At 39.3% G+C, this 27,579-nt stretch overlaps 1 protein-coding gene across 1 annotated transcript in view; it reads right to left on the bottom strand.

Annotated features, from left to right (window-relative positions):
* Window positions 1-1,326: 1,326 nt before the first annotated feature.
* TRPM3 (transient receptor potential cation channel subfamily M member 3) overlaps window positions 1,327-27,579 on the bottom strand; it is a 260,190-nt gene continuing 233,937 nt past the window's right edge. The window contains exons 21-25 of the mRNA XM_041422181.1: window positions 23,729-23,903; window positions 14,431-14,581; window positions 13,689-13,888; window positions 12,430-12,562; window positions 1,327-2,776 (exon numbers count right to left, since the gene is read on the bottom strand). Of these exons, the coding sequence (XP_041278115.1) occupies window positions 1,327-2,776; window positions 12,430-12,562; window positions 13,689-13,888; window positions 14,431-14,581; window positions 23,729-23,903 (2,109 nt within the window). The remainder of the gene's footprint in view (window positions 2,777-12,429; window positions 12,563-13,688; window positions 13,889-14,430; window positions 14,582-23,728; window positions 23,904-27,579) is intronic.

The following is a 27,579-nucleotide window of genomic DNA, read 5'->3' on the forward strand; positions in this document are numbered from 1 at the left end:
TACTGTTCAGATTTTCTCCTGCTAAAAGCACTCACTGTGTGATGCACTGATGAACGGTGGATGCCTAGTCACAACTGATGGCTTTTCTGTTTACACACACTTGCAGTTTCACTTTGGTTCTTTTATTTACCTTAGAAGTATATAGAAATTCTAGTGTTTTCCAGTCCTCTGCCAAAAATACTTTCCTTTAAGCAGCTTCAGTCTAATTACATGAATCTGGATTCAGACTTCTTGATAAATCCTGTATAATTTAAAAAGTCCAAATACACCTATGTTGGCATGAAAAAAAAAAGGGAAAAAAAGGTGTATATTTTATAGGTGGGGGAATGATGTGAAGAAACGGCAGCTCAAATGAAACAGCAAGAAGAACTTGGTAGCAGCATGGTGGATAAATCTCCCCAATTTATATATATAATTAAACTGAGCAGTGAGAACTGGACACTATTAATATGCTCTGCTCTGATCATCTTGTTCTTACTGTTTCATCATATCCTTTGATTTAGTGAGACAACATACTGATGACAAATGTGGTAAAAAAATAAATATATACTATTCCACTTAATTACATTCATCCTGAGCTTGCTCACCTGTGCTAGAATCTAGAATGCCTGTTTTACACAGGAAATCACCTTACATTTTAACGTAAACTCTCCTTCCATTTACGTTGCAGTAAAAAAGGCATTTAATTTCCCTTTCCGCTCTTGAAAATATAAATTTCTGTGGCACTAGAAGTTCATACAAAAGGAGACAAGTGAACATTTATACTTGTTGCTGTGTTCATCTTCATTTCCACAAGTGTGGGATGCAAGGGACTTGGGAGACTTTAGATTTTTTTTGCTGCCACTTCCTACAGAAATAACAAATGCTTTTCACCAGTCATCACAATGGTGACATAGATGAAAAAGAAGTTGTGATTGAAGTTTGGAACATCAAATTTGTACATCTCTTTTTTTGCCAGTTAATTCCTGCATCTTAAAAACCTGAATAATGATAAAAGGTCTTAGGATGCCCTCTAATAAAAGGCAGATATCTGGAGCTATTAATCTATGTCTTGTGACTTCATTAAGGGGGCTTGTTATTCCTCTTATTTACTGAAGGTTTTGTAAAGCTTTCATCCCTTCCTTTTTTCTTAAGTGCAAAATGTCAGCTGGGTCAAGATGGAGTATGTCAGTGGTGATGCTGAGATTGAAAATGTGCTCCCTTGACCCGTGGCTAATGCCAATTGGACTCAACATGGGGTGATGTGAGGGTTTTTAAAAAATTCTGCTAAGAAAAACAGACTGAAAAGCAGTTGACCCTTAGACTGCTGGTGAGCTTTGTATAAGCCTAGCTGTGCTTGCTTTCAAAGCTGCAGAAGGTTCCAGTTCTTGACAGTCTCCTCATGGAGAGGTTGTCCCCTCTGCTCTCTGGCCTGGAGGACTTGCTCCTCTCCAGGGGGTTCCGCAGGCCTGCTGTGTTTCGCTGCCTGTCGAGTTTGTCGCTGATGGAGTAGCTCTTCCGTGTGTGCTGCATGTACAACACGTTGGACTCCTCTGCAGAGTAGCTGTTGGCTCGCTCTATTTTTGGGAGCGGGATGCTGTTGGGCAGAGTTGTTGTAGCACTGCTGTCTTGAGGAGATAAGGGGACTGCCTTCTTGTCTTTGACCTCAATATCCTCATGATCAGAGCTTGGGTGGGTTAGTTCAGCTTCTCTCTCTGGGTGGCAGCATCCCAAGTCTTCCACTTTGCCCCTGAGACTTCCAGGGAAACTGGCCCTCTCTGCAATGGCCTGGGGAGCGCTCACACACCTTGTGTCTATGCAATCTGTAATACTTGTGTACTCTGCTGTTTTGACTGGGACGCCAAGGCTGCTGAAGTAGCTTCGAGAAGGAGAGAACATGAAGCTGTGAGATTTCACAATTGGTGTTTCCTCCAGAATAAATGGAGTAGTAGCCAGGTAACGACTGCTTTTAGATCGCTCCAAAGTATGATACAAGGGAGGGTCTGAATCCCACGGGATTTGGCAGTCTGTGATTTGTGAATAGTCTGAAGAAAATGCTCTTGTTTCTATTCCAGAAGTTTCCTCATAATCAAGACTCCTGCCAGAGATCTTTTCACCAGCTGCACTGCTGATGTATGCACTATTAGTTAAAAGGGAAGAGGCTATGTGAGCTGGCAGAGCTGCATCTTCAGGACCAAGAATATTTATGGAGCTCTCGAGAGGTTCTGTGTCAGAATGCATCTCATCCATGGCAGAAACATAGATGTCTATACAAGACGAAGGTCTTCTGGAGTCTGGGGCGATTGACAAAGTGCTGGTAGGGGGTAAAGGAGCCTTTCCTTCTTTTGCTATTGAGTGGGAACTGATTGCCCGATGCAGGCTTGGCGATCTTTCCTTAAAAATGCTTTCCAACTTTTCCAACCCACACTTGTCCTTCATATTTGTTGCATAGAAGGAGTGGCTTCGCAAGCGCGGTGTGATTGTAGGTGACGTTGGGGACATGGACTCCTCTCCTGTGGGATCAATGCTCTCTTGAAGCTTGTAGGCATTTCCTTCCTGGCTGTTGAAGCTACTCTGCCTCACAATGTAGGCTGCATCAGTACAGTCAGATGAGGTCCTGGATCGGATCTTAGTTGTCTCACCTCTCTCAATGCCAGCCATCTTTTCTAAGGCAGTCACCATTCGTCCCATCATGTCTTCCAGCTGAGCAAGCCTGATGTCAACAGTCTGCAGAGAGGCCTTCATGCAGTGCTCTCTCTCATTTACTTCTTCTAGTCGCATGGCCATGTTCTCCACCCTTTAGAAAGGGAAGAATTAAACAGGTAAATTTCTACAAAGCAGTGATCTTCAGCTAATAGGTCACCAAACCAGATGGAAACAAATACATCTCAAACCCCAAAGGCAATGTAAACCACCTTATGTGATTCAAAATCCTGCTAAAAGAGGTTTAGCCAAAAAAAAGAAAAAAAAAAAAAAAAAAAGCTATGCACTCAGGGAATTGATACCGTGGATTAAACCAGGGGCATCTGTTATGTAGTGCAGAGGGCCTGTGGGTGTGCCTCATTCCAGGGACAGGAGACTTATTTCATAAATGTTACTATGAATTACTACCTCTTTGCTTCCAAAGATTCTAATTATGAATGAATAACACTTAAAGCAGATGCCACATGATGTTGTCCCCACAGTTGTGCCACAGTCAGGACCATCACAGGTGGCTAAATGAAGTAAAGAAAGCAGGCAATGTGCCACAGAAGAGAGACACTGCTGTATTTTTGACTCGTGTTTGCCCCAGATTTGCACTACCTAGTCCTGTGTCAATCTAAGACGATAGTTTCTTTGTTCTCTGATTAAAATTTAGCTCAGATTTGTAGAAAAAAAAGAAATATCAGCTATTTTGTTGAATATATATAATTGAGTTAAATATTCATGAATACTGCAAGGAGGAGAAACACTGATCAAGCCAAATACAGCCTGCAACAGCGAACATGCACTAAGATTGCTCCATTACTGTGAGTGCTTTGGGTAGTCTGTGTTCATAGCTTAAGAACTGAAATGATGGATTTTAAAGTTAGTTTTCAGCTGCTATCATAATATACAAGTAAGAAAGTTAGATTAAAAAATAGATAATAATTGAATGTAAGATTCAGTATTTTAAACTTAATTTAATTTAAACTTTAGTATGTCTTTTCTAGACCTTTGATCTGTCTCATTTTAAGATATTTTCCATTTTTAGGGAACTGTGTACAGATTTATGCAAGTGGCTTCTAACCACTTCAATTTTCTGACTTCTAAAACGTGTCTTCTGAAGGATTTATACAGCCTGAATATTTTACACTATGAAAGTGCCTGTAACACATAAGAAACTTCTATAATTATTTTCTCTGTTTGTAATCCCTATGACAGGCTGGGACTTCCACTTTCCATTGAAGAAGTACTAAAGCAACAAGTTTATGTAGTTCTCTGTGTCTGATAGATTATAATTCTGTTTTTCCCCACCCCTGTAGACATGGAAAAATGATCAGAGAGGCAAAAGATACCAAATGGCAAAATTTCCACACTCTTTTTCTTCACAGGTCTCTTACTCTCTTCCAGTTAGTGCAATTCATGCTCAAGTATTACTAGTCACACTGCTATAGTTAACAGGCACACAAACCATTGCCAGGAGTTCTGACGAGGTAAATATCATCTTCTACTACTGCTAGTTATTTTTTTCCATCAGGACAAGTCATTTGGAGCTGTCAACACCATAACCACTCTTATTTGCACAGAGGGGAAGATTATAGCAAAGAATAGAATACTGGACAGCACTAATGCCCTGTTACCTAATGCCTAGAACTTTTTCTGGTAAAACACTGAAGTCTGACTACCTTGTGGTGATGAGCAACAGAACCTGCCCACAGAGAGGAGAGGAGAGGACAGGGAGGAGTGTGACTCAGCTCCCTACAGCAAGTCTCACATTCCTGGGAAATATATGCTTTTCCTGCGAAGCCTGTGAGTTTTGAAGGCACAAGCATAACAAATTAAATGTGCAGCAGCAACTGTATTTCTATCATCAGTCTTCAGCAGACAAATGATCAAGTAATCACTGCTAAGAAATGAACTGGTAGCTTCAAGGAATCTCATTCTCATTTAGGCACCAGTCTGTTTCTAGTTCTACCAGCTTCTCCAACAAAACAGATTAATGTTATTGCAAGTACAGGATGTAATTCCACAGTGAGAGTAGTTTATATGGGAAGCAGTTGAATTTTCACTCATATAAACTGCTATTTTGTACAAGCAATTGTACTTTTGAAATATTTATTAGCCAATAATTGAGTCCTTCACCCCAACATTCAGATCCTATAAGAACTGCTTCAAGAAGATGAACAGAAAAAACATTGCAATTTTAGGGCTGTCAGACATAAGGAAACATTTTACTGAATTTTATTGGACAATTATAGCTCAGATTACGTCCCACAAAAAAACCTTTCACCTCAGCAACAGTTACCAAGAATTGGAGTGAATTTTTAACATTATTTAAAGCTGACTGGATAATCTGGTTGTGGTCTTGTTTTGTTGTTGTTGCTATTTTTGCCATTGTTTTGCTTTGTTTTTTTTCTTTCCTGTCTTGACACCTGTATACACAAGTGAAATATTTTTTAATACAAACATATCCAGTTGGTCTGTAAGTGGAACTGTCTGTAGTGAGGTAAGTTTTGTGTCTTGCATTCACGAGAGGCCTATGCAATGATACTGAACACAACCAGGAGAAGCTAGAATAATACCTCGCTGGTAGGTGTTCATGTATTTGTTCTGCCTTCCCTGGATGTGATCTAGCAGCTATTGTCAGCGGCACAGAGCGTCAGACAATGCGAAGAGAGACTTCTGAGTTACATGGTCTCTTGGTTGCTATGGAATTGATGACAAATGTGATTGCATTGACAGTGTGGAAAATTTATAGAGAAATGTAACAAGATAAGCACAGAGCAGTCTGGGTTTGGAAACCACGGGTAACCAGAGATGTGCATAGGGTAGCTTAAAAATGCATACACATGTTTGCACTTCGTGAGCCCTGACTATAGAATTTTATTCACAAAAAGAAAGCTTGAAAGATGATGGTCTCCTCCAACCCCAAAGATACTTAGTCACCCTTAGTTATATAAATAATATATATATGTATAGCATATAGCTACTCCAGAACATTTAACAAATATTTATTCTATTATGATGTTCTCTTGTAGTAATTTGATGTTCAGTTCTGTACTCATCCACCCTACAGAACAACACCATGTTCCGGGAGAGAGCTTATTAGAAACAGAATAAAATCACATCAGCCAAACACTGAGAATAAAGGAAGGTATGGTCTGGAGAGATACACCCCTAATCTGGTCTTTAAAATGTCTTAATAATTAATTTTTCTATTTTCCCATATTCTTGGGAAAATGCTCTTGCACTCAGTGAATAGACAGCCTGACTTGTATTTCCTTTAGAAATAGTTTTGAATTAAAACACAGTTTCAAAATAAGAATGCCCTAATTTTGCTTTGGGATTTTTTTCTCCATGCGTATTCAGCAGCAAGTATGAACCTTTTAGCAAATCTCACAATATCCATCTATGATGCCTCCTTCACACCTGTGCTTTTCCTTGCAGCAAGATTCAATGTATTAGAAAGTGTATTATTCAATGTATTAGAAAGTGTCAAGCCATGCTAATAGAATGAGAGGAGAAAAAGAGAATGCTACATATAAAACATGCATCAAGATGTGCTGCTGAAGCTCAAAAATTTCTAATGTGAAACAAACGTGGACTTTACCAGGACAATATTCAATAACAAAGTGAAAACTCAGAACAAGATTTTATATTACTTGCAGTAAGACTTTTTAATTATGGTTTGGGAGATCATGACTTTTGCTGGAATTCATTTTGCTTTCTTGATTTTTAACCTTTGCACATTAGCTCATCAATAGTTTATTTAAAAGAATTATTTAATGGGAGTAAGGCTCTCTTTTCAGAGGTAGACCTCTTAATTGAATGGTAGAATTAGGTTCACAAGTCTCTTTGTTGACCTAGGTCCATTTCTAAGACATCAGTCATATTTCAAAATCCTTTCCTAAGACATCATTCATACTTCAAAATCCTTTTCAAAAACCACAAAGACTGTTGGCATGAAAGCCACTTACAGAGATACCACTGAGCTTCTGATAGGTGATTGTGTAATGGTTGTATTTAAATAAAACATGGACAGCAGTTCCCAAGCCTGTAACAGGGTACTTTGCCTGACATCTTTTGGTAAACCAGTGCTGATGCAAGCAGTCAGCCAGTTTTCCCCGGTGCAGTGGCTTTTCCTGGCTAAGGAAGTTGGGTTGTCATGGCTGCATTCCCACTGGAGCCTAAGACCACTTAACTCTTTATGACCACAGAGAGATGCCACCAGAGTCACGGACCTTTCCTTCTGTCATTTTTCATGTCTGGGTTGGCCTGGTAGGGTCAGTGCTTTTTACCAACACAAAGCTATTTCTGTGCACTTCAGCCTGCCAGCTCTGAAATCAAGATAATAGCTATGTCATCATCCACACAGATGCTGTACATGTAATTGCACTGCAGATTATAAAGTGCTGTACTAATGGATACCACAGAGTACCAAAGATGACATAGTAATATCTGCTCTAACCAGCTTATCTGCTTTTCAAATACTGTTATGATGTGACCCTGCTCCTTTTGAAAGCAACATGAGGTTTTGCACAGGTATGAAAGAGTTGAGACCTGTTCACATGGAACAAATGCTTACTGAAGTGATTGTTTCAGTGACTTCATGCCAGATCAAGAAAAACAGTTCAGTCTTTTTTGATCATATCACACATCATGTGTTTGTTCTGGTCAAGATGCAACACAGTGATTAGAAAGAAAGATTCTCCACAAAAGGTTGTGATTCTTCCACTGCAATGAAGTGAATTTGTCCAATTTAGCTTTCCTCACAGGTCTTCAGGAGATTCGCTATGCATGCTTTGATAAATGCACTCAAGGGAAACACCTTAAAACCTTGTATTGCTTTATATTTTTCCACTTAGTCTATAGCTTCATCTGATATGTTTCAGTAACCTGATGCTACTTCCACATGCTTGTGCGAAATCCCAGAGTGGGCTTCTGTAGCAGAGCATCTCACCCCCCACATCTGTTGTTTTCTAGCCAGTCAGAGAACTCAAACAGGACAAGCTGTCTTGTATTTCAGAGGTATAGTCTTGAAAAATCACTAAGTGATTTTGGTGCCATGGTCACTGGTCTAGCATCTCCCAACTGCCAGTAAAAATCTTAGAGAACGGGCAAGACAGACTGCATTTCTGACTGACAGCCACTCACTTCACAACTATAAAAGCCACAAAAAACCTTCACAAAGTAGAAATCTTGTATACATTTTCCTGGAAATGTGTGAAGTTTCTCCTGTTAGTAGGAACCTACTTTGTGGTTACTCCCCAGGGGTTAAGTGAAGGTATTTGTGTCCATTATCATCACTTCAGTGGTAAGTTGCATTTGACTCTCAATCAATACTCTTTCTTTTGCTAGCTTTAATATAGGTAATTTGATATAGTGCACTGTTTCATGCTTTAATCCACTAGTAATTATTTTAGCTATTACTATATAGCTATAGCTATATACTATATATTATATAATAGTATATATATAGCTATAGCTATATACTATATAGGTATAACTGTACTATATTATAAATAACTAATTCTGATTAAGACTTTCCATCTGTTATCTTTTGTCTGTTTAATGAATAATTAATTTTTATATAAATATGTCTGATTTGCCATCATTAGAACTTGCCAGACAAAATTATTCCTTAAATTTAAACTGTTGCCAAAATCTGAGGCTAAGGAAGGACTGATCTTCATTTAGACCCCTTTCTGTGAAGGAGTTTAAATACACAGTGGAGTTCTTTCTTCCCATCAGAGTCAGAAGACAGAAGAAGCGGGGCTTCTTTAATAAACTTTGCTTGTAGTTCCCACTCTCCCAGCAACAGCTGCTCCTCTCAATTGCCTAGTACTGAGGTCAAGGAAAGACAAACATCAAGTGTTGTTCTATGCTTTTAATTTCTGAATGTGAAGTGATCAGGTAAAGGAGGGATTCTGTCTGGTGACATCAAATATGAAGACTTTGGTGGTGTCTTGTCGGGGTCCGCTGTTATGTGTCTCTGCCCCGACACGGGGAAAGGTGGTTCTGGGCGGCCGCGATTGCGAAGGATGAGCCTGGACTCTTAGATTTTCGGTCTTCAGTTCTGTTTATTATCTCTTATCTACAAAGTTTTCTCTTTGCCCAGCCGAGGTCCGCTCAGCAGGACAGTCGAGTGCACTCTCCCCCGCCCACAGGGCGGTTGTGTCTTTTATAGTAAAAATTACGTGTGACATATTTACCTTTATTTCCCAATACTATTCATCCTTATAGACAAGTGCACTTTCACTACGAACCAATCTCCAAGTGCCAACATCACCACACAAAATGGAAGACATGAAGAAGAAAGAAGAACACAGGACCACGCCCTGAATCCTCCATCTTGCCTTCATGACCCCCCTGTACCTATTTTTCTAAAATTTATATTTCCCTCCATAAAGGTATCATTCACACCCAAGAAGTTCTCATTTCCTCCGTCACAGGCTGTTCTCTTTTTGATGGATCGAAATCCAATCACCAAACCCTTTTGGCATCATTCCAGGGTTTCCGAGCCCCCCAGGGGCTCCCCTGGTGGCTCTGCACATCCACAGTGATGTGCTGAGATCCCACAGTGTCTGTTGTTACAAGAGAAGTAAGGAGATTCCTGAACTGAGGCAGGCCCACAGGATGCCAGGGTGGACTATTCCAAGGTGAGAGTATCAGCTGAAGCTCGTTGCAGGTGAGTCAGACAAGACATTGTGGTCCTGCCCCAGCACAGCCCCTGACTGCATAACTGAAATCATTCATTTACACCCAGGTCAATGCATCAGAGCACAGGATGTTTTGATTTCCTGAGCCCCTAACCTGTCTCTGTGACCCACTGAGGCTCGAAGCAAAGCTCTGTTCCCATCTTACATTTCTCTTCAGTGCTAGCCGCCTACTCTTGCAGGTACATGGGGGTTTGTATGCAGGGTGTGCAGCTGTTCTTCCTCCTAGCAGGACCTGGAGCACTTTGATGAACCCAGCTGCTCAAGCAGAGCATTACCACATATGCACAGAGGCGAGGGAAGGCAGTGACTCGTCCAGGTCCAGGTCCAGGTCCAGGTCCAGGTGCAGTTATGTAACACAGGACCTGTCCCAACCCTTCCCTTCTTGAGCCTAACAGCATGCCCAGCTTCTTGTAAATGAAAGGTCTTTGGGAAGAACTTCACTCACATTTCCAGGATTTTCTGGTTCAATTTTACACCACATAAAGCTGACTTAATTGGACAGATGACTAAACTAGTATCTCATGGCTCTAACATGGGTCTTATACTTGGTCTACTACTACAGGCTAGTGACTGGGCATTGGAAGAGAAACCATAGTATTGCATCTTCTCTGCTTTCTTTGCTCTGCATCTTGTTACTTGTGCAATGATAACTGTATAGAGAAACTCTAAAGTGCCAATCTGGATTTTACATATCTGAATATTCCACAGGTTACAAAAATAATTCTAGTGTTGTCATGGTTTAGGCATGGTATTCTCCAGTTCAGAAACCATGCTGCCACTTCCCCTCCCCTGCTTCAATTGGAGGCACAATAGGTGAAGTTTGAGGTAAGAACAACTTACTGGAAATAAAGAAGAAAATAAACACTAACAGCAACAAAATTACAAGAAAAGATGGAAGAAGGAGAAGGAGGAGGAGAAGGAGGATAAATTATTTACAGTGAAAAGGCCCTGACAATAAACAATACCAGACTGTTCCAGACTGTTGCATGTTTTCTTGACCAGAAGGAATCCCTCCCCCTAAGAAGCAAGAGTCCCTTTCCCCTTCCCCTGGCAATGAAATAAGGTGGCATCAAACAACCTCATGGTCCTCCTACCCCCTCCTGGCTACTGCAAAAATTAACCCTGCCCTGGCTGGAACCAAGACAAGTGGTTTAGATTTAAGAGGACTTGGTCACGACTTGAGGCAAAATAAAAGACCCAGGCATCCTATTTCTGAAATGTGTTATGTATGATACTCAGATAGCCCTGATTCCTCACGCATCTTTTAAATATTCCTCAGACCTATTATGAAATAAGAACTGCATTCACCTGGGACGACTGATTGGGCCTGGGAGTGACCTCTGTACCTCACAGGGTCACTACTTGGATCTCTCTTACAGAGCTGGGGCACACTAGTCTCCATGTTAAACTACTGGCTAAGGTAAATGGATTTTTAAAGAGCTTTTTCTCTGTGAGGCTCAGGTGTTTGTCTTAGCATTCATATTAATGAACTTGATTCAGGAACAAGGTGCTTTAAGATTTTCATTTAAATTAGAGATAAGGGCTCTTTTCCTATAAAATACGGTCAGCACAGAATGAAAAGGCAGACTGTTATATTTTCATTTTCAAGGTCTTACAGCACTTGCATGATATAGGGGAGGACCTAACTAGATTACTTCTTATTTACAGGTCTCCAAACATACCTCTTCTTTCCTTGGCCACCAAACAAAAAGCTGTACTCAGAGATTTGAACCTGCATCTCTGATTTTTCAGTTCAGTTCTGTGGCCACTGGACTATCAGAACACAGGAAAAAAAGATACTTCATTGAACCACAGACCAATTTATCTACTATCTTACTTTGAAGTATATGTAGTCCTTCCTCCCATATATTCTTCAGTCTTTAGTAATTTTTGCTCAGGAAATTTATGTGCTCAACATGATCTCTATGTATTTAGCAGTCCTTACTGGAGTATTTCTCTTTCATAAGCCTGTCTAGTCTTTGAATGCATGTAGCATTTTAGCTGACATCATCAGCTTCTTTTAGACCTCACCATCTTTCAAAAATTTGTTCTGTTACACTACTTACTGCATTAAAAAAAAAAGGAAAACACCCATTTTCTGTTTATTTTGAACCCAGGATCCTGCTAAATTATTCTGTTACTCCCCTATATCTTGTTCTGAGTGTGACAGCAAACAATTGATTTCTGTTCACCCTTTCCTTACACTCACACTTATATAGACCTCTATAATTTCATCCTTCTCTTCCAGACCCAGGAATGTTGGATTACTTGACCATCCTTTACAAGGCAGCCATTCCATACCTTACCAACTTTCCCTCTAATATCCTTTGAATTTGAAGACTAGCAACTTCTACTAAATTACTGTATTGCTTTTTTCCTCTGTGCATTACTCTAGGTGAAATGTCTTGTTCCATGTAAAATCCATGTTGCTATTGGTTCTAATGAAACTAGCTTATCTAGCCAGGCTATCCTGAAACAAGGCTTGTTTCTTATCTGAGTCACTCACAGACAAACTCTAAAGTCATGTTTTTAATTGAGGAACTCTAATTTACTCCCATTTTATTGTGACTACTTGTGCCCTGAATTTTTGTTTTAAGAACTGAAATGCAATCATACTTGGTGTCTCTCACTGCATTGGTTATACTTTAATACAACTGGACAAAAGATCCCTTTTACAAAACTTATCCTACAATGACGTGGGTTGGAAGGGACCTTAAAGATGATTCAGTTACAACCCTCCTGCCACAGGCAGGGACACCTTCCCCTAGACCAGGTTCCTCAGAGCCACACCTAGCCTGGCCTTGAACACATATGCTTTAGCAAAAAAAAAAAAAAAAAGCAAAACAACCAAAAAAAACCACCAAAAAACCCAACAACAACCCAAGAAACCCAGAAAAAGAGAGAATAAACTCATCACATTTTATCACTTTACTTTTTAATTACGACTTACCAAAACTACTTAATTTCCTTTTACAAGAAAAAAAAGAAAGAGTGAAGTTGGTGACAGAAACATATTTCCAGATCAACTTATGAGAACAAAAAAGTGCACCTTTCTGAAGTGACACGGATTCTTTCATCATTAGAGGAGTTGAATCTGTCATCCTTTTCTCTGAAATACTCTTCTATGCACTGCTCTTCAAAATCATGGACCTTTTTCAATTCATCCTCAGTTATGAAAAGTTCTGTGGAAAAAAATTGAGAAATAAGAATTTGGCAAATATTAACATGTAAACTAACTACAAACTTATTTGTGAAACTCATGGACTTAACTTTCATAAGCAAGTATGTGGCATTTTGATATGAAATCAGATAGATGCTGTTAATTACTAAATTAGTGGCTTTAGTTATATATGATTCTGCAGACAGAAGCACTTAACCAGGTAAATGCTGAGCAAACGTGAATATGTTTTGATTATGTGAGATCTAAACAGATCTGCTGGTCAGGTCCTGGACAGATGGTGGAAGCCAAAGCCCACCCGTAACCTAACAGACATATAATGAGATTAGCAGACTGCTAGGAAAGAGCCTGAGCGTACAGTACAGGGGTCTGTCTGAGGCGGCAAGCAGTGACATCTGCAGGCAGCAGCGTGATGGGAGCAGGAGGAGAGCCGCCTGGCTGCATCTCCAGTGCCACACGCGACTCCCGCTCCTCCTCACAGAAAAGTGGGCTGTGGCACGGGCTAATGCTGGGAAGAGATACACAGCCCTGAGCTCCCTGCCTCTGGCATGTACATTGGGCAAGGTGGGGATATTCTGCCTTGAAGAATTAGATAGAGAAGAGGAAAGTGTTATCAAAACAATCTGACAGGTTTTCCATCATGGTTATGGGACTTCATTTAAAGCCTGTTGAGGAACTACTCCTCCAGTCTGAGTCAGAGTCAAAGAGAGACTATGTAAAGAAAATTGCCTTTTACCATCTCTAAGCTTCTAGGCAAAAAGTGTGCTCAGGGAAGGCATGAGCTGTTTGCTCTGTATTTTCAAAAACAAAGCTGGAACTGTGATGGAGTGAGAAGAATTCTAGCAATAACAGGCCTCTAGTAACAGCAAAACAAACCTCTGCTTTGAAGGAACAAATAGGCAACAACCTCAAATAGTTCCAGAAAAACACAGCCTCCTTGACATTGCAAAGAGAACGAAGGGTTGGCCAAATGAGGCAAAATTAACTTATTCAGGTAAGGTTTTTGCAGATGAGAGTTGTTAGTTTGCTGGGAAGGTTATCAAGGTGCTGGGCTTTGAATTCATGCATGTCAACACTAGACATTATGAAAGGCATTGGAAAGTCCTCTTTGTGCATTATCGGAGTCTTACTCAATCCATAGTCTCTCTCATCCGGGTCACTTTCATGCTTCCTCCATCTGCAGCAGAGGTGTTGAAATATCATCGTCATGTGGCTGAAAATGATCAGAGGTGGTGGGAGAACAGGTCTTTCGTGGAATGTCATGATGAGCTGGTACCTTTGAAACTTCCAAACTTGGTTTGATATAGATTTGACTTCAAAGAACGTATTGCTAGAAGGCAAGAAGAGGAAAATAACATCAGACTGAAAATGGTTTTGGGGGTGCTTTGCCAAGGATGATATGACAGCATCATAACTAGATACATTTCAATAACACTGGCAAATGTTTCCTTGTTACAAGAACAGGAAGCAGAACAAAAGAGGTTTTTGCCTGGGCAAAGCACGTTGATAATCAGCCTTTTTGAAGTATCTTACGGCTGTAAAGGTCTGTGCTGTACAGCCCCTGAGTCTTACAACATCCCATTGAGATAGGGAAGTATTTTTACTCTTGTTTTCCCTATTGGGAATGAATGATGCCATAACTAAGCCTTATTTGGCTTCTTTGCCCTGGTTCCTGTTAGGTGTCTGTCCTTGGACATGAGCACAATGTGAAAAACTTGGCATTTCCTTTGTTTCCTGGAGACAAACCTCTTTCCCTCTCCCCCTTACATCCTTGGAAAATGTCTCTCAGCCAAAGCCAAAGCTCAGCAGCCTTTGTAGGCTGTGAACAATATGCATCCTCCCCAAGCCTATACTTTGCAATGTGTCACTCACTTGAAAACTGCAATGAGAAGATTCACCAAAAGGATGTTTGCTACCAAGAGGTAGCAGGCCATGATGGCAGGAACGATCCATGCTCCTGTCTTGCAGGGAGGTAACTGGATTATTTTGCCGTCTTCTCTGGTTTCATTTTGACCACAAGGTGCTGGGAACAAAATTTAGAAACAAAAAAAAAAAAAAAAAACCAAAACAAAAAAAGCAAAATGGGAATGAATCTTATATTTTCAGTAGTTTTTGCAGAAATATTTAAATATTTATAATGGCCTGCCTGCCAAGGCAACATCTTCCAAATAACAATAGCATTGATGTTCTCCCCTCAGAAGTTTATGCTTGGTATCACAGATTTTAGAGGCTGCAGTTCTTGTTATTGTGTGTTATGTGCCATGGGTATCAAGATATTTCCCTCAGGACACATGCCTGGTGCAAGTAAGCTGCCTGTATGCGTACATAATACAAAATAATATGGTAGTCTGGTGGCAATTAGTGGCTGTGAAAATGAAATTACTGAATTGTTTAATCCTACTTGCATATTATTCCTTTAAAGCTTGTATATTATTCCTTTAAAAGTGAAAACCTTGTCTTTTTTTATGGATAGAGAGGGATGTGATAAATAAGGAAAAGGAAGTCTATGGAAGCAAATGAAAGAGTAGACGTTTATTGTGTGCACTGCACTGTCTCAAGCCCCACTAGGACATACTCATAACGACTTTCTGCTATTAAGGACTCCTGACTGCATGCCTAGAAACAGTGGGGGAGATTATCAAGTCTTTACTGAACCAGGTACAGGGACATGTATGCAGCAGAGATGCCACCTGTTTCTTCCGCAAATACATTGGAAGCAAAATGTTCTCGGTATTAATGTTGTAGAACTGAAACAAGGGGAGAGAAAACATGTTGAAATAGTTTTCCCTGCTTGTGTTTTAATACGCCTTCATGTGCAGTGGTGAATCTGCAAGCATGGGTTCAGTTTATGTCTCTGTAGTTTCAGTCCTGGTGGTTCTATGTATCTCCATAATCAGCTCTTCAAGAAAATAATGGAAGCAGTAGCTTACTAAGATCCTTACACAGCCATCTTAGTGAATTTTGCACAGCACTACAGTTAGCTTCCCCTCACCTCCATCAAAAAGAAGTTTAAGTGAGGAATTTCCAAAGTGCTCAGCACTGGCTCAGTTTCTAGTGATATCAGTGGTGGTTTTGTACTGACTTCATAGAAAATGAGGTTTGATGATGCCATATGCAGAATTTCATTGTATGACAACAAATCCACATTTCCAGTAACAACCATTGCATCTTCTCAAAAATGTTTCTCTGAACTTGGTTCACGGAGCTTGGCATTCACTTGTGGATGCCTCTACTGGCCATCATATTACATTTTGTGTGATTTTGGTACTGTGTTTTGAGCACTACACATAGATACTAGCCTATTACACACAGAACTATAGTAGCTATATGTGACACAAGACTACATGACCTCTCCAAAAATATTCAACTCACTGGAAAAGAAATCCCAGAGTCAAATACAAGCAACACTGCTTTTTAGCATTGTTTTTGGTCACATGGTGTTACCAGTCCTTCCTGTTTGCAAAACCACATTTTATTACTGGAGCAGGCTGAGACTATCCAATTCTTCATTTCTTAGTAAACATCACTTTGCTCATCATTTTAGGGCAGGGCTATTTCCACACTGCTCCAAACAGTGGTTTCATTTAGACATTCAGAATACCATCAGTGAGGTGCTGGGAGTGCAGGGCTCTCTGCTCTTGGCCTTCACCCAGCAGAAACTGCACCATTCAATACCTCTTGCTATCAGCACTCAATGTGAAACTTACATCTCTGTTTGTGTGGAAACATTAACTTGCTCATACATTGAGTCAGATGTACAAAGTCCAATACAACAAAGTACCAAAACCCTTCATGATTTCAGCAGTGATGGAACAATCACAGTATCTGAAAGCTGTTGTCCTTTTTTGTGCTGAAAACAGAACAAATAATATCTTACCAAGTAATGAGAAAAATTTTGAAAAGCATTTTTCAAACCTTAGATAAATGAGACCAAAAACTCAGCTCCAACTCTGGTTCCAAATATACTATACCATTTTTTCACCTAAAACCACAGAATTTAATCTAGAAAAAAAAAAAAAAAACAAAAACAAAACAGTTAAGAAGACAAGAAGTATTTCTCCAGGTCTACTTGCTCACAAGTGGGTAATCTCTGTTGGTTTAAGCCACTCAGTGATAGCCAAATTAGATTTCCTATGCAGACATGTTCCCACAGTCTGTTCTATATACCTGTTGTGGTCCACCTTGTCCTGAAGCCTGGCAGAAGTTTTTCTCTTTTGCATGTTTTGTTGTGGGTGCAGTTTTAAAATAACACAGGAATACTCATTTCTTGCCTTACTAATGGGGAGCTAAGCCACCACTTAATTTTCACATCTTCAGCTGCAGGAGAAAATGTATGATGTGTGTCCAAAAATGCAGCAGTCTGTGTTCCATGGCATGTCATTGAACATCTTCTTTCATATTTAAACTATGACATTTATTTTAAAAGGTTTTTTTCCCCCCCACTATTAATTAAAGGTGTGTGCTCTGCCTCACCCCTGAGGAATCTGTGCCATCCTTCATGTGTAACATCATTCAAAAATTTTAATTATTTTTGGAGAAATGAAGTAATTTTTGTAATTTGTGCATTAATATATTGCAATATATTTCAAAGCACAATATTAACATGTATGCAAACTTGACTCATCTGTTTTACGTTATAGCCTTGCTCTAACACAAACCACAGAATACTTAATTCTAGTGAAATGCTTTCCTGAAGAAACAAATTCTGGTAGCATAACGATATGCCAATCTCAGGTAACTGAGAAAGCCAACAGCTCTGACACCTACAGGCCATTGGATAAAGTTCAGACACTATGTCCTGAACTTAGGCTTTAGAAAACAGTAAATGGTTTGAGTTTTAATTTCAATTATATTAATTAACTTCACAAAGCTTTCAAACATTGCATCTTGACGCCTGTAGATGTACATACTTTTTGCATCCTTTGTTTCCTTTTTCACAATCTCTTTCCTTGCTTATTTTTCCTTCCTGGCTCCCCTTTACAGTTTCCTGCTGCGCCTTACTTGCTACGTACCTAACTCTTCCTCTTTCCTGTCCAGGAAACAGTTGCAAAAAACCTGAAAGTAATTCAAGCTGCTGTGGGTTTCAGGCCTAACGTGGAGGCAGAGCTCAGGAAGAATTAGTTTCCCTGCTGTAATTACTGTCATGACAAGGGCACTGCTCACTTTTACTGTGTGTTGGGTGGAGGGCTTGGCAAAGGATGCTGGTGAGTTTCTGCATCATGACTCTTCCCCCAACTGCACCCTTCCAAAGCAGGTGTGGGAAATAATGAAGAGATAAAAGTGCACGATTGAACAGGTCTGCCACTGAATAGCTTTTTGCCTTTGATGAAAACTTCTCCTATAAAAATGGATACCACTTTTACAATACAAACTGATTTGTTTGAAATCACAATAAACTGAGGGATGCTTTCCTGTGTTCACAATTCTAAATAAAGTGGAAACAAATAAGTGCGACCAAATAACAAAAACCAATTTTTTAAAAAAATTCAAGTCTGGTTATTTTTAACGCACTTTCATCATCCTATTTATAAGTACGTAGGCATCTTCCAATTTTGACCCACAATGAACCCAAAAGATGTGAAAGTGTTTTATAATTTCTGAACCAAATGTCTAAGCAGCCTTACCAGCTTACCAGGCTGGTAAATATTTAAACCCGCCACCCCCTCTCCAAAAAAATATTAAGTGGCCTTCCTAAAGTTGTTCTCTTCTTCACTGATGAAGCCAATACTAAAATCTGTGAATGCTGAATTTCACAGAATTACTCTGTTCATCAGTAGAAATATCCATGGAGTTGAACATGTTTCTTTAATTACAGCATCCTGACCTTCCACGTTGCTTCTTGACCCAGGCCACATTAAACGTGACTTTGAAGGATCCCCTCCATCTGCTGGTATTTTAATAATAATTTATAGAAAATCCCTGCATTTTTCTTGTTCACTCTAGTGCTTTCCTCCTCCTCCTATTCTCCTCCTTCCCCCATTAAAAATAGCCAACCAAATAGAACCCGAATTACAACAGCAGAAGAGCTAGATATGGGAATACTGCTGCAATCCAGCCCAGAGCGACTTTCAACATTGTCTGTAGTCTGCACAAAAATCTTATCTGCCACCTTTGTCTAACAACATTAAAAGCATTGCTACAGGTATGACTTATTCTATTTTGTACAGAGCTGTTCTGTTTGTTCTAATTCCAGAATGGTCCATGAAAATGACAGACCAAGTAGGAAGCTCCTATTGAGTCATGAAAAGCATGCAGCCTGTAAGGTCATAAAGAGTTTAGTATATAATTTTCATTTGTATTAAGAAATTTTCAAGAATTATAAAACTTAAACAGGTCTAACAGATTAAGAAATTGAAAGAATTTTTAAAAAGTTTTTTGTAGTAATTATATAGTTTCCTCTGAAGATCATTGAATAGTTAAAACCTGTGTATAAGGGTCTCTCACCTTCTAAAATGATTGCATTCTGTTTACTTGATATTCCTCTAATACAATTGAAAGAGAAAGAGGTCCGATCTTTTTCTCTTAAACTAGGTAGGTTTTTCCAAAACAGAAATAGACACAAGAAACAAACACAATTCAGGCTGATCTTCAGATTCCATATGGCATATGAAGTATTGTCAGCTGGTAAGAACATCCAGATGGAAATCCAACCTGTGAGACACCAGGAAAATCTGAAAAACTTCCCAGAAGCCATGTCGATTAACAGCAGGTTCATTTGCTTAGCCTTCTGAATACAGGAAAATATGAGCTCTGATGTTCATTTTCTACAGATGACTGCCATTTCCCAAGCTGGCATTTGTTTCCTCTACCTACATGTTTTTTACCAACAAACTCACATTTCCACTTCAGTATTTCTTATATCCTTCTGTATCCATAGTATTCTGGAGGGGTGGATAGTTTTGTAAGGTGAAAACAAAGTTCTTCACAGGTGAGAACTGTCTTATGAATGTTCCTGGCTAAAACTGCCAGCACAAGTGCCAATGTGTGGTGAACTGAGGGAGAGATTTTACAGCGTTTGTGGGAAATCCACTTCTGGACAGGCATTCACTGAAGCAGTTACATGGCTGGCTGCTGCCCCATGGATCCTGTTGGGCAGCACAAGGCACAGATGGATTAGGAAAGACAGCCTCAAAGTGAGACAGCTGCATGTGCCATCACCAGCTCCCTGATTCTGATTCTCCTTCTTTCCCCAGCTATCAGTGGATAATAATATATCTTTACTCAACTACATAATTGATATCAGTCTAATTTTTTTCAATTTATCAAGGTCTTATTATTATTCCTCTCCTGAAATATATTAATTTTTCATTTCCAGACCTTTAAATAATTTATAAACCTGATTAGCTTACTGCCTGCTTTAAATTCTAAGGTCTAAGCCTTTATCTGAATCCCAATAGTTGGTAATTGGGGTTTTCTAGGCCCAAGTCAAAACTCAATAGCTCAGGGTGGTTTCAGTCATTATTGATGTTTCACTTGGACCGGCTGGACTTTTCCATGAAGTAGCTTGATTATTATAGCATACTATAGTAGCTTTACTATTCCTTGATCTTTACATACTTCCAAAGACTGTTCCATGCAATTGCTAAAACTCCCTGAGTAGATAATATGGTATGTGTAATCTTCTGTCTGTGCCAGATCAGCTACATAGAATGAACTGAACATCTAGATACACTTGTGGGAAAAATATGGTCTAATTAATTGCAATTGCACCTCCTTTGTTTATAGATCATATTCTACTCATTTCCTGCTCAAAGACCTACAGGAAGACCATTATGATTGCACTGTGATACTAAAGTCTGTCTTTTCCAGTTCCCCACTCCCCAAGCCATGGAGCTGGGCTGTGGATTTAATGGGTATCTGGGACTGAAAGAGCACCAGGAACCCAGGATGTCCCTGTTGCTAGCAGCGGTCACTCTTGCATGTGTTACTGTCTGTGGTTCCTCCCTCAGCATGTTTTAGGCATATCCAGTAGTTCTCACTTCTCACACTCTCTTCATCCAAGAATCACTGAAGCTGACCATTCTAGTTCTACATCTTTTTACTTGGAACACCTGTTTAATACGACAAGGCTTTTAGGTCATATTATGAACCGTCAGTCCGAGAGGAACTACTTAGAGAGTGGTTTTGCTGGTTTTGTTGACTTAACCTGAAAATTTGAACACAGAGCTAAAAGATTTACTCTCCTTCTGCCCCACTTTACAACTGATTCTTAGTCAGAAATGTGTAGGTTTGTAGCAGTTATGGACATCACTGATAATAAACACCACCACTGAATAATGTGTTCATAATCCCAGAAGTGAGGATATAATCCATCCTCACTTTTGAGTTGAAGATGAGATCACATAACAACAGGACACTAACACATACTCCAGCTTACATGTTTTTCCTTAAAAAATGATATGAATACAGAAACTATGGGTAAAAAATGTAAATATGCACTGTTTTAGAGCAAGGCATTTAGCATTGTGTTGAAATAAAAATCAGAGTAGACCCACTGGATGAAAAGGCTGACAGCTGATGAGATGGATCCAGATGTCGTATCTGCTCAGCTTTAATGGCATGCTTCATAAATAAAATAAAAGTAATTAACTAAATAGATAAAACCGATTTTTCTTAAAAAAAGTAAATTAGAGATGTTAGCGTAGCCTACTTTTTTTGTACATTTCTCAGACTACCAGGTCTGATTCCCAGGAGAGTGGCTCAAATAAACATGCTTTTCCATGATCAGCACTTTTACTGAAACCCAAGCTTGCTAATAATGCAGCAATATTAAATATCAAAATATAAACAAAATCACAAAGCAACTACTTCTTTTTTTGCTAAAATAATACTGATTTTTAAAAAAAGTGCTTTAAATCATGACGTTAAATTGCAGTTTAGATGTAGCATAACAATTTTAGAACATGCTTATTTGAGAAAATAGAAACACTGTAGCACTTTAACATGAGTACAGTGGCTGATTTAGCTTAGAACCACATGGAAAATATAAACTATAGCTAATGTTTAAACAGTGAAAGAATGTGAGCATACTAGTAAAACCTTCTGGGTCATTTTGATTGTGTGAAAACATCACTGAGTATTGCTTGTGCTGCCAATCAATTCCACAGATAACATTTTTGAGACAACTGAGCATCAGACAGACATGACATACTGTACATAATTTATGCTGGAAGAGTGGCAGATTCTAATTCCCTGAATCATCTGCCACTCAGGAAGGAGGAAGTAGGTGCTGCTTTTCATTTTGACATCATCACTTTTGCTGCAACTCCAAGTTTCCTTGATACAGGCAGAAAAACAATATGTCTACATTTAAACCTAGAGTTTAGGCCACCAGGAATTTTGCTTTCCCTAAGCTTCAGAAATAATTACTCTGCATCTTTTTGAATTATTTAAATGCTGTGCATCTAAATAACACAAATCCTCATGCAAGGGTGTACAGCCTGCCACCCTGTTTTCCTACTTAAACACCCTTCAGTTTCCTACATTTACGGGTTCTGTAAACTGTAATCATCCCTTCATTTGAAAAAAACCAACAAGAACAGTTTATTCAGCCAATTGCCACGTTTGTTGCACTAATGGTAGTTACTACTAGTAACTACTACTGGTAACTACTACTAGTAACACTAGTAACTACTAATGGTACTTAGTACAATATCAATAAAAGGCCACTTGTAGAGGGGCAGACATTATTTTGCTTGTAGAAGGAAGTATTATTTTAATGGTACAAACCTTTATCCATCTAAAATATGATTTTAGAGCAAGACAAAGTTTTATATCCCCAACTATTACGCCTTTGGAATTATGAATTTTTTAAAAGTAAAGAAAAGGGAAAAGGATTAAAATGAGGGAATTGGGTAAAAAGTGAGATACAGTGAGAAATACAGTGATTACAGGTATTTGCTTATTTCCTTGCATGCCATGCTGCCTCTGAAAACCAAGTAGGGAAGCAAAGATAAAAAGGAAATTTCATCTGTATCCAGAATAATGATTCTGTGCTAGCCAGGAAGGAGAAGTTAACATGAAACTGCTGAAATATCTGCCATGGGATACGTATACTGAAACTATATTCAGCTGGGGGCATTATTTGTGATATAGATACATTCATTACTTTAAATCAGCTCAGGAAAAATAACTTTTTTTTTCATTCAAACTTTGTCAATATTGAACAAACAGCAAATAAATTTTTAAAATAATGTTCTTTCCTAAGATGGTGCATAGAACAAAATGAAATATCTTAAGCAGAGCTTTAATGGAAGCCATCTGCCACTGGAAAAAGTACTGACTTCCAAATGCTGCCAAGACTTACACATAGTCAAGCAGGAATGATGAACGCCAGTTATGTGACAGTAGTTGCAAAATATTACGTTGTTTGTAATTCTTAGTTTGGTCATCTACTGCATCATTTCTCATGAGCAGCTCTCTCTTTTAGTGGTAATGCAACGAGTGGGACCATAAGATTTAATCTAAACAGAAACCCAGCATTTTCCTGATCACCTGTCTGATGAATCCTGAGGAGATAATACATTCAGTACTGGCTCTTTCCTTTTTGCATTGGTGTGAGCACAGTCTTGCCTTCTAAAAATAAATGCAGCAATATTCTAAAAATTGATCTAATTATTAGATCCAAATAATTGCATCACAAGGTTTAGCTTAAATGTGGTACTGAGAAGGTAACAGAGAAAAGAAAACTCATCGGATTATATCCCCATGAAATACAGGAGCTGAATGGTCTAACCCCTAATTATTAGACACAATGATCAATATGAAGTTAGACAAAAAGCATTTAGGTGTAAAAATAAAACAAGGGATGAGAAAAAAAAATAAGTGACCTTTTGTGTCCCAGGTATACTACCAAATTCATGTTGGATACCTGGAAGGGGATTCTTGCCACCAAGCTGGTGAAAGGGACACATTTATAACCTTCTCTACATACATGATAATTCAGCGTTACAGATTTCCAGTTAAATGATTGCAAAGTGATACCAGAAGCATGTTCTGAAACTGACACCCCAATACTAGCTGAAAAAATACTTTTGTGTCCATTCTCTGTTTTGAAGAAGTTCCTCTATCCAGAGCCATGTATTGAGCAAACACACATAATCTAATAGGACATCATCTGATCAAAGTAGGATACCTGACTTTGGAGTATGAGAATCATAAACTTGCTTACGGTCTATCTGGTCTGCAAACACTTCCCCATAGATCATCCAGTAAGGCATGTAAAAAATGTTTTTCGCCAGCTTCCATGAAGGCTCCTCATTGGGGAAGAGAATTGCCTGTCTTGCCACACCAAAGCTCATCAGAACCACCAGCATGATGATGACAAAGTACATCATGTCTATCATCTGAATGTAATGACAGGAAAAAGGAGAGAAAAAGAAAGAGAAAGGACAAGAATTAGAGGAACTTATTTGTCCATATTGCTATTATTATGAGCTGCAAAAAAAGAAAAAGTCTGTGAATCTTAGAAACAGAATTTTCAGAAACAAATTTTGAAAATCCATTCTCATTTACACATTAAAAAAAAAAATATTTTCCAAAGAAGTGACGTGGTATTATTGTGTCCTTGATTTTACCCAGTGTGACTTCCAAGAACAATTCAAATGTTATGAAAAGGCTTGAAAATCCAAAGTACCATCTGGTCACACAGTTGCCTCAACAGGAATACATGAGTTCACTGGAATCAGCGGCCTGGTTTGGGCAAGGGGCGTAAGATGATGTTTATAGGCACCAAGTGGCAACTGTACCTAAGCAAGAGGACTCACATGGATAATTTTATTCACTGGTAGTCACTATCTCCGAGCAAAGGGAGCTGCAGCTAACATACGGAGGAACGGGTGGCAGAACAGCCTGTTACTGCAACATAAGGGACACCATGGTGGCAACCAGTGAGAAAGGAAAGCTGTGATACTGGCTGGGCTAAAAATCCACCAAATGGTGGGGGAATCTGACAAATGCTGCATTAAAAAACCCAATCAGATAACAGACAGTGAACTCTGTTCTTCTCCACTGTTGAGGGCCTCATTCACATATGCCCAAGATTAACTAGTGTTTGCAAACAGTGCCCACCCATTCAAAATGTTCCTGAAAAATGTGGGACAGCAATCCTACAAGACGCTGAATAGATCTGAAGAGTAGAAGACGCACTGTTCTAGAAAAGGCCCTCAAGGGAGCAGAACAATGGGTATCAGGCAGGTACAGCAGAGATTACCCAAAGTGCATATGAAAAACAACGGGAGAGGTGTGAAGTCCCTGGTAAGATCGCTTTGAAACGTCCAGACTTGCCAGGTCTTCATAATTGTTACAATTGAGCTGTTTTTCACTGTTCTGGACACAACTTTTGTCTCTAGCAAAAACTCAAGTTAAGAATCCTCTAAACCTTATATGAGTTTTATTCCCTCTAGTCTCTGTATTTTCTGGCTCAGCTGAATTCAGTCCTTCCTGCAGGAGAGGCGTGAAACCAACCTGCACCTCAGCTGGTGGCCTTATGGCTCCACTGGGCACTTGCTGCAGCCCAAGGGCAGGGCTGCTTGTAGCAGGAGCTGCTGGAAGAGGGACCTGCTTGCAGCAGATGGATCTGGTACTGCTGCAGGGGTTCTTCAATTTTAAAGCAACCTGAGGCCAAAGCAACACTGGGAAAGTATGTACCAGAGAAAAGAGGGTTACAGGGTGCCAAACAGAAAAAGGTATGCTCGTGTGTAGAGAGAGAGGCTCTAGGAGAAAGGCACCAGCAGAACAGGGGTCAGATGAGAGAAAATCAGGAAGATGGAAAGAAGGAACTAAGGACAAGTGAAAAAAAAGCAGGGAAAAACAAAAGTCTTGAGGTTCATAAAAATAGCAGGAAAGAAAGACAAAAGACCTTGCGGACATGAGAGAGGAAAACAAATGCTTTAAATAATTAAAACCCAGTGAAGTCAACCATCAACATTCCTATTTAACTCAGGGCACTAATCTCTCAAAAAAAATATTCCTTTAAGAAGAGAAATTCCAGATCATTTTACTGCAGAAAGCATCCTGAAATGGGAAAGCTGAATAATGATATTTAGTTCTCACTGCTTTTAGGGAACAAACCAAGAAGTGAAACCTGATTCCTCCTTTCTTGTCTGATCAAACTTTGTTTCAGATGGCAATATATAACTTGATATGATGTAATGTAATAAATATTTTAAAATGTCATGCAAACTAGTAAAACATAATCAGTATTTTGAGGCAATTTAAGACAATGTCTTAAATGTTTCAAGTGTTTTTGATCAGGAGTCACACAGGTGTGACCTCATGTTGCAAGAAATAAAATTTTAGTGCTGTTCTCTACTCAAGACTCACATTAATTTTCTCCTCCTTCAGTTGGGTGTCTCCTAAACTCTCAGTAACTTGTCTGAAATGCAATGAAATATATAGACAAATTTCCACTGACCATTGTATCAGGTCCTTTGACCAATTACAATTGCTGTTTTAGCAAGGCAATGGCTATTTCAATCATTCTAAGGAACTCATCAGTTACCTGTTTAAAAAAGTGTTAAACCACAATTTTTGGGGGTACAATTTCATAAAGAAGTTGGCTATACTTCAACTGCTTTATTTGCAGAAATGCTAAAAAAATGCAGATATTTCCACATATTAAAGGAACTGATATACCTCTGAATCTCTTGACATTCCACAGTCATTTGATTTAATTTAATCCCTGAAATTTCCTAAAGGAAACTAGATGTATCACTGTGCATAAATCAGAAAAACAGAAGCGTATTCTGTTACTGAAATCAGTAGACAATAATAAGCTTGGCCATCCAGTTTCCTCCTTGTATCTTCTTCTTTGCGTTAACCTATTGCTCTTAAACTACTCAAACCCATTCCTGATTCTTGCTTAATTTCCCTTGCATGTTTGTTCAGAGTGGCCAAAGACAAAACTTATTACAGCTATTTCATTGACTGCAGTGTAGAGGCAGTTTAAGAGAAAGCTCAGCACTGGAAAAGGAGAAAAAGCCATCCTTTTCCTCCTGTGTGTCAAACTTACTATAGAAGCTCAAAAAAAGGTCTCAGGCATTAAATATGGTCTGCTGAGGACTGCAGTAGTTGTGATGTGTTTACTCTGTAGAAATATGTATAACCAACTTTATGTCCTTTATGTCACAGTGCTGAACTGAACTTCCAACACCATTTGGAAGACAGAATACAAGGAGGTAGAGAGACACACGATTTAAACAAAAATACACAGGCGAGCCCATGGAGCAGCCTAGAGTCAGCAGGTGCAGCTCCCAGGGAGTGCATGAGCTGGACATGAGCTGTACAAGAGAGTAAGCTGGTCAGAAAATAGATGTGAGAGGCTGATCTGTGTAACTCAAACTGGTTGTGTATTGCATGTGTGGGCAAAGGGGATGTGTCAGAGTGGCTGAAAGTGCAAGGAGAGCTGGATAAATTATGAAAACCAAGCAACATGAAGGCACAAAATAGAGTAATTTTGCTCCTTTAACAGTTGCCCAGAGCTTCAGAACTATTTGGCTGCTAAATTCAACACCCTCTAATGCAGATACTGAGCACACAGAGGCTAGATATTTTCCTGCATTTGTTTTCCATGGAAAGTGGAGTGAGGTTTGATTTGTTGTACGCATGTGAAAGCGACACAGGAATGAAAACGCTATTAATTTCAATCACTTCCTTTCTATGTGACCTTGAAGAAAAATGAACCATTCTTTTTACTGCTGGTGGAGTTGGGCTCCCGTCAGCCACCTGTAACAGACTAGAAGTTTGTTAAACACAGCCCCTCTGTTATTGAACTGCTGCTCACACTGCCTGTGTTAGCACCACAGTTCTGAAACTTTAAGTGCATGTAGCCGTGAAAAATAAAGCAGAGTAAAGGGGTAGGTGTTTATTCACAAGTTTTATACACCACATATTGTGTAAGCTCCAGGGACCACCAGATCCACCAGCAGAAAGAGAGTCCAAATGTGGCAGGAAAGGAACCTGCTAAGGCAGTGTTTTCTCTTTGATCTGTATTCCTTTCTCTGGTCCTGCTGTCTTTTTACA

Source organism: Onychostruthus taczanowskii, unplaced genomic scaffold (assembly GCF_017590055.1).
Source record: "Onychostruthus taczanowskii isolate IOZ18803 unplaced genomic scaffold, ASM1759005v1 scaffold72, whole genome shotgun sequence".
NCBI classification, from domain to species: Eukaryota; Metazoa; Chordata; class Aves; order Passeriformes; family Passeridae; genus Onychostruthus; species Onychostruthus taczanowskii.